This window comes from Buteo buteo, chromosome Z (genome assembly GCF_964188355.1).
Source record: "Buteo buteo chromosome Z, bButBut1.hap1.1, whole genome shotgun sequence".
NCBI lineage: Eukaryota > Metazoa > Chordata > Aves > Accipitriformes > Accipitridae > Buteo > Buteo buteo.
The window spans coordinates 74,399,590-74,406,413 of NC_134204.1; the positions used below are offsets into that span (position 1 = coordinate 74,399,590).

At 54.1% G+C, this 6,824-nt stretch overlaps 1 protein-coding gene across 1 annotated transcript; it reads left to right on the top strand.

Moving 5' to 3' along the window:
• Positions 1-1,497: 1,497 nt before the first annotated feature.
• Positions 1,498-4,966, top strand: LOC142027100 (uncharacterized). The gene is made up of 2 exons (XM_075020755.1): positions 1,498-1,562; positions 3,889-4,966. The coding sequence occupies exon 2, from the start codon at positions 3,976-3,978 to the stop codon at positions 4,918-4,920; it is 945 nt and encodes a 314-aa protein (XP_074876856.1). The 5' UTR covers positions 1,498-1,562; positions 3,889-3,975; the 3' UTR covers positions 4,921-4,966.
• Positions 4,967-6,824: the final 1,858 nt, after the last annotated feature.

Below are 6,824 nucleotides of genomic sequence, written 5' to 3' on the forward strand. Positions count from 1 at the left end.
TATGTTTATTGGGGTCAGGATTTCGGGGATAAGACAAATGTGTTATCCACTGGCAGAATGCCTAAATTCATGAGGAAGCTCATACAAAATACAAGTCTGTTTCCAGTTATCTCCCACGGTCCAAAAGGCTATCCATCCTGATCAGGCCTTCAGCAGAACAAAATAAAATTATCCTGTAGATTTCAAAGTACATTTAATTAAAGCTCCATGGTGATCTCTGATACCTAAAGGCAGTCTAGCACAAAACAAGCAAGGTGAATCCAACTACAATAATTTGGTAACAACATTTTTTTCCTCTCTCTTTTCACTGAAACATGCACAGCTGAAGCTGTATTTTGTTTTGCTTGTGAAGCTGCAGTTTTGTCTTTGTATTACAATGACACAATATGTTTTGTTTGGGGACATGGGGGAAATCTGCATTTATAACACTGCTTCACTGTGATTGATGACAACATCTCTTTGAATGATCTACCTGTATCAAAGCTTCTGTGACTGACACAGAGCTGGGAAAAATAAATCATCCTTCCATGAAAGATGGGTGGAGAATTCTCCATTCTTTTTCAAGGGGAAAAAAAATTCTCTGAAGTTAATCTCTCTTAAAGCAGCAAGAAACTGACTGACTTCACTCTGACATTTCTTATCCTATACTGCAACTACTAAAGGACAAGGTTCTTCTCGCTTGAATGAAAATCACAACTCAGCAGAGAGTCAGCACATTCCCATGAATCACTCAAGCCCTGTCGTCTTAAGTGGTGCCTGCAGCATAGCCCTAGCAATTGTTACTTGCATGGGGATGAACCTCCCACTGTCAAACTCAGAGAAGGAAGTCGTTGATAGAAGCAGAGCCAGAACATCAAAAATGGTTTGAATTTAAAGTATGTCTGTCCAAACTGAAATCAATCAAGACAATTTAGAACAGGTTTATGTATAGGAGAAAACTCTGTTTAAAGTAGCAAGTACAGTAATGCATGCCTATATAATGTTACTTATCACATACAGATATACTTAGGTCTGTATGCAAGCTGTTTACCTATTGAAGGGAACTTCCACCACACACACTTTTTTTATGTACATGGCCCACAATTTTCAAGACAAAAACAACTTCAAAGAAAATCTGATACAGAAGTTTGATTCACAGCTTTACACAGTTAATTTTAATTCTGAAGTGGTATGGAACTACAGAAAACTGAACCACTGGAAAACTTTTTTAGTTCATGTCCTGGTTTCAGCTGGGATAGAGTTAATTTTCTTTCCAGTAGCTGGTATAGTGCTGTGTTTTGGATTCACTATGAGAAGAATGTAGATAACACACAGATGTTTTCAGTTGTTGCTAAGTAGTGCTTAGATTAAGCCAAGGATTTTTCAGCTCTCATGCCCAGCCAGGAAGAAGGCTGGAGGGCACAAGAAGTTGGGAGGGGACACAGCCAGGACAGCTGACCCAAAGTGGCCAACGGGGTATTCTATACTATGTGTCGTCATGCCCGGTGTATGAACTGGGGAGGAGTAGGCCCCGGGGGGACGGATCGCTGCTTGGGAACGGAGTGGGCATCAGTCGGTGATTGGTAAGCAATTGCATTGTGCATCACTTGTTTCATATATTCCAACCCTTTTATTATTATTGTTGTCATTTTACTGTTATTTTCTTCCTTTTGGTTCTGCTAAACTGTTCTTACCTCGATACAGGAGTTTTGTTGGTTTTTTTCCCCTGATTCCCTCCCCCATCCCACTGGGTGGGGGGGATTGATAGAGCAGCTGTGTGGGGCTTAGTTGCTGGCTGGGGTTAAACCACAACAGTTCATAAGGCTGAATAGTTCATTAGATCTAAGCATCTATGTAAGACCTTCCTGTAAGGAGTCTGTGTAGTCTGTTCACAAAGATCTCCAGCAATACAGATAACATATTCTCCCCATTTTTTTTTTTATTTTAGCAAAGCTTTTGATACTGTCTCTCACACTATCCTTCTGGACAAAATGTCCAGCACACAGCTGGACAAGTCCATAATATGTTGGGTGAGCAACTGGCTGACTGGTCAGGCTCAAAGAGTCATAGTAAAAGGGGCTACATCAGGCTGGCAGCCAGTTATCAGTGGGGTTCCCCAGGGCTCAATTTTAGGGCCAGTGCTCTTCAGTGTTTTTCTAAACAATCTGGATACAGGAATCAAATGCACTTTAAGTGAATTTGCTGATGATACTAAATTAGGAGGAGCTGTGGACTCCTTTGAGGGTAGAGAGGCCTTATGGAGGGATCTGGATGGACTAGACAGCTCGGCAATCACCAACCGTATGAAATTTAACAAGTTCAAGAGCCAGATTCTGCACCTGGGATGGAGTAACGCTGAGCACAAGTATAAATTGGGAGAGGAGAGGCTGGAGAGCAGCCCTGCAGGAAGGGATCTGGGGGTGCTGGTTGACTGCAGGCTCAGTAGGAGTCAGCAGTGTGCCCTGGCGGTCAAGAGGGCAAACCCCATCCTGGGGCGCATCAAACACAGCACAACCAGCTGGTCAAAAGAGGGGATTATCCCGCTGTATTCAGCTTGGTGCAGCCTCACCTAATAAAAGCAGCTGAGGACCGTGGTTTTGTTTAGTTTGGAGAAAAGGAGGCTGAGGGGCGACCTCATTGCTCTCTGCAGCTTCCTGAGGAGGGGAAGTGGAGAGGGAGGTGCTGAGCTCTTCTCCCTGCGATCCTGTGACAGGACACCTGGGAATGGGTCAAAGCTGCATCAGGGGAGGTTCAGACTTGACTTTGGGAAGCATTTCTTTACTGAGAGGGTGGTCAAACACTGACAGGCTTCATACAGAGATGGTCGATGCCCCCTGCCTGTCAGTGTTTACGAGGCATCTGGACAATGCCCTTAATAACATGCTTTAACTTTTGCTCAGGCCTGAAGTGGTCAGAGAGTTGGACTGGATGATCACTGTAGGTCCCTTTCAACTTTACTTTCCTTTTTCCTTTCCTCCTCTCCCCTCCCCTGCCCTCTCCTTTTTTACTCTTCTTTTTTCTGTCTTTTTTCTTTTCTCTTTCTTCTCCTTTTCTTTTCTATTTTTTCTTTCCTTTTCTCTCTTTTCTTTTCTTTTTTCTTTTTTCTCTTCTCTTTTCCTTTTCCTTTTTTCCTTTTCTTTTTTCTTTTCTTTTTTCTTTTTTCTTTTTCTTTTTTCTTTTCTTTTTTCTTTCCTTTCCTCTTTTCTCTTTTTCTTTTCTTCTCTTTCTCTTTTCTTTCCTTTTTTCTTTTCTCTTTACTTTTCTTATTCTTCTCTTTTCAGAAGACAAGAGGAAATGGGTATCAATTGCACTGGGAGAGGATTTATCTCAACATTAGAAATAAATTTTTTCCAGTGAGAACAATCATTCACTGAAACAACCTCCCCAAGGATGTGGTAGAGTCCCCGTCACTGGAGGTTTTCAAGACCCAATTGGACAGGGCACTAGATAACCTCCTCTAGGCTCCCTTTCCCGCCAAAGGTTGGACCAGATGATCTTTGGAGGTCCCTTCCATCCTGGGCTGGTCCACAGTTCCATGACTCAGTGAGTCAACCCCTCCTGGCAGGGCTGCTGTGGACCTTGCATGGGAGGAATCAGGTGAGCTCGGTGGGATGGCCGGTGGTGCTGGACTGTGCGGACAGCCTGTAGGACTTTGTCTTGCAGGCTCCAAGGGAGACACAAGGTCTCATTGCATCAACCTCCCCCCGGGGGGGCTGTGGGGCAGGCAATGGGGCTCGGGAAGCTGCCAGCCCCACAGCTCAAGCCTGGCCCTGGCCAGCAGAGAGCAGCGGGGAAACCACAGGGGCCAGGAAGGTGTCCCTCACGAGGGACCTGGGCTTTCCTTCCTCCTCTTCCCTCCCCTCCCCACCCCAGGACAGCGAGTGACCGTGGCCTCTCTCCCTTTTGCAGCACGAAACACCCTCCGCTGCGGCGCCCGTGGGAGGGAGCAGCCCCTCGTCCTCAGCACTCCCCAGCCCGCCACAGCACGCGGAGAGCATGGCTGCCAAGAGCGAGTGGAGCTGCCCCATCTGCCACGACGATCAGGATGACATGGCCTACATGTCACCCTGCCTCCACCAGTTCTGCTTAGGCTGCGCGCTGCGCTGGGCGTGGCAGAGGCCAAACTGTCCCCTCTGCAGGTCGGGGACGACGGCCGTCTTGTTCTCGGTACGGTCAGACGACGACTGCCTGGTGTTCGACGTCCCAAGCCCCGCGGAGCCGCCGGCTCAAGTCGGCCAGCACGAGCAGGGGGCCGCGGGGCCGGCGCCCTCGGCTCAGGCGGGCAGCTTCCCTCCTGCGGCCTGGGCGGACTTTTTCAAGAGCCACCCCGACAACACCAGGCCCCTGCTGCCCTGGCTGCGACGGGAGCTCGGGGCGCTCTTCCAGCACCGGTGGTGGGAGGTGGCTGCGGCCGAGGGCACCGTCGTGGCCCACCTGTGCCTCTACGGGCTGGAGGAGGAGGAGCTGGCGCAGCGGCTGCAGAACTGCCTGCCGGGCGACGCGGCCGCGTTCGTCCGCCGGCTGGTGGCCACCACCGTGCGGGTGTGCGCCGCGGCCGTCTGCCGGCACCTGGCCCGGCAGGGCCCCCGCGCCGTCTGGCTGGGGGACGACAGGCCCGCAGCCAGCCCCACCGCCGCCCCCAGCAGCCCGGCAGCCTCCGGCAGGGAGGACCGACCCAGCGCCTCGGAGGCTGCCCTCCGCCGGGGTGCCGGCCGCCCCCCCTCTGCGCCGGTCCCTGCGGAGGAGGAGCGGCCCCGGGAGGAGCCGGGGCGGGCGGCGGCGGCGGGTCCCTCTGCCCAGGGCTGCGGCCGCAGACCCTCCGCTCCCGGCCGGGGCAGGGACCGCTCGCCCGGGGGGCCCCGGCGCCCCCCAGACGGGAGGGCCCCCGGCCCCCAGCACTCTCCCCGGCCCCGCAGGGCGCCGCCACGCCAGCCGCAGTAGGCGGGCGCCCCGGGGGCTACCTACCGAAGCAGCGGCTGAAGCGCACCGGGAGGCTCTCCTTAGTCGCCTCAGTCTACTTACTCGCGAAAGAAAGAAAATAAAGGAGCAAAGGCTACAGGAGGAGTCTTGGTGTCACTAACGGTGCGGGCGGCCTCGCTGTGGCCAGCCGGGCTGCCTTCGGCGCTGCGCCCGCCTGCCCCCTCGGGTGTCCCTCGCAGCCGGGGGTCGGTGGGCGCCGGGAGGGAGCTGGGGTACAACCAGGCGGCTCTTTGCCGGGGGAGGGGTGGGATGCTCAAGCTGACGGCCCCTTCCGCGTAGCCCGGGTGCTACGTCTTTGTTTCTCCCCCTGGGGGGAGTTCTGCTCGGCCCCAGGGCTGCTCCCGGGGGAGGTGTTTGCAGGCAGGGGGTCTCCGGGCCAGCCCGCGCCCCCTTGCTCGTCACCCCAGGCCTGGCCGCCTCCGCTCCTGGCCCTCTGCCCCCACGTCTCAGGGCTCTGCTCCCCCGCCGGCCCACGCTGGTCGCTACGGCCTCGGTACGTAGCGCTGTGGCTTGGTGCCGCTCCGTGTAAAAGCAGGGCTGCGCCTGCCCGTGCTTTTGGCAGGTAGTCCCAGCGAAAGCCCTGCTCCCCGGCAGAACGAGGCTGAGCAGCCCCAGCTGGGAGGCCTTGCACGCTCAGAGCAGAGCCGGTGCCCTGCTGCTAGCAGCAACGGTGCCCCGTACAGCTCGGTGACGCAGGGAGCTGCATGCTGCGTGCTGCATGGCATCAGTGTGCTGCAAACACTAGAAAAGAGCAGCCTGTCAAAAGCATTATCAGTATTTCAGAGAGACATTTACACCGTGGGAAACTTCGTGGGGTTGTTTTGCATAACACGTGTTATTAGGAAATTGGCATTAAAATGCAAAGGATTGTTTTCCATGTCTAGGGCAGTGTGCTCAGCTTAGGAAATCAGAATTCTGCCACAGGCAACCATGGCTTTCCAGTGCTGCTTTGGGTAAGCCAGCTCAACACTCCCACTGCACCCACCTGCAAAGCGTGAATAAGCAAGCCAGTCCATGGCATCAGCTGCTATTAAGCAACCTACTTCTGCTGAAGGGAACCGGGCTGTGTTAATCGGCTCTGAGTAGGAATGAGACTCATTACATCTCTTGCAGGGTTCACCTGGCATAATTTTGTAGGCTTAGGCAAGAAGACTTCTGCTGGCAGTGGTGCTGGATTTAGTGGACCACTGTTTTGGGTTTGTGTGGTAGGGTTTTGGTAGCGGGGGAGGGCCTGCAGGGGTGGCTTCTGTGAGAAGCTGCCAGACGTTTCCCTGGCTCTGAGTGGGACCCGCCGCTGGCCAAGGCCGAGCCCGTCAGCGATGGCGGGAGCCCTCTGGGAGAACAGGTTGAAGAAGGGGAACCTGCAGCGGGGGAGGAGAGCGGGATGTGAGAGAAGCCCTGTGCAGGCAGCAAGGTCAGTGCGGAAGGAGGGGAGGAGGTGCGCCGGAGGAGGTGGATGCCCCCGCAGCCCGTGGTGAGGCGGCAGGCTGTCCCCCCCCAGCCCACGGAGGGGAGCAGGGCAGCAGATGCCCCTGAAGATGGCCAAGACCCCATGGGAAAGCCCGTGCTGGAGCAGTGTGTGACTGAATATCAGTCCACAGAAGGGACCCATGCCAGGGAAGTTCATGAAGGACTGTCTCCTGTGGGAGGGACCCCACGGTGGAGCAGGAGCCAAGTGCGGAGTCCTCCCCCCGAGGAGGAAGGAGCAGCGGAGACAACGTGTGATGAACTGACCCCAACCCCCATCCCCTGTCCCCCTGTGCTGCTGGGTGGAGGAAGGAGAGAGAACCAGGAGTGGGGTTAAGCCGGGAAGGAGGGAGGGGTGGGTGGAAGGTGTTCTCAGGTTTGGTTTTACTTCCTAATAT

What these genes read in the sequence shown, in the direction of transcription:
- LOC142027100 (XM_075020755.1), top strand. Translation starts at nt 3,976, where the DNA reads ATGGCTGCCAAGAGCGAGTGGAGCTGCCCCATCTGCCACGACGATCAG.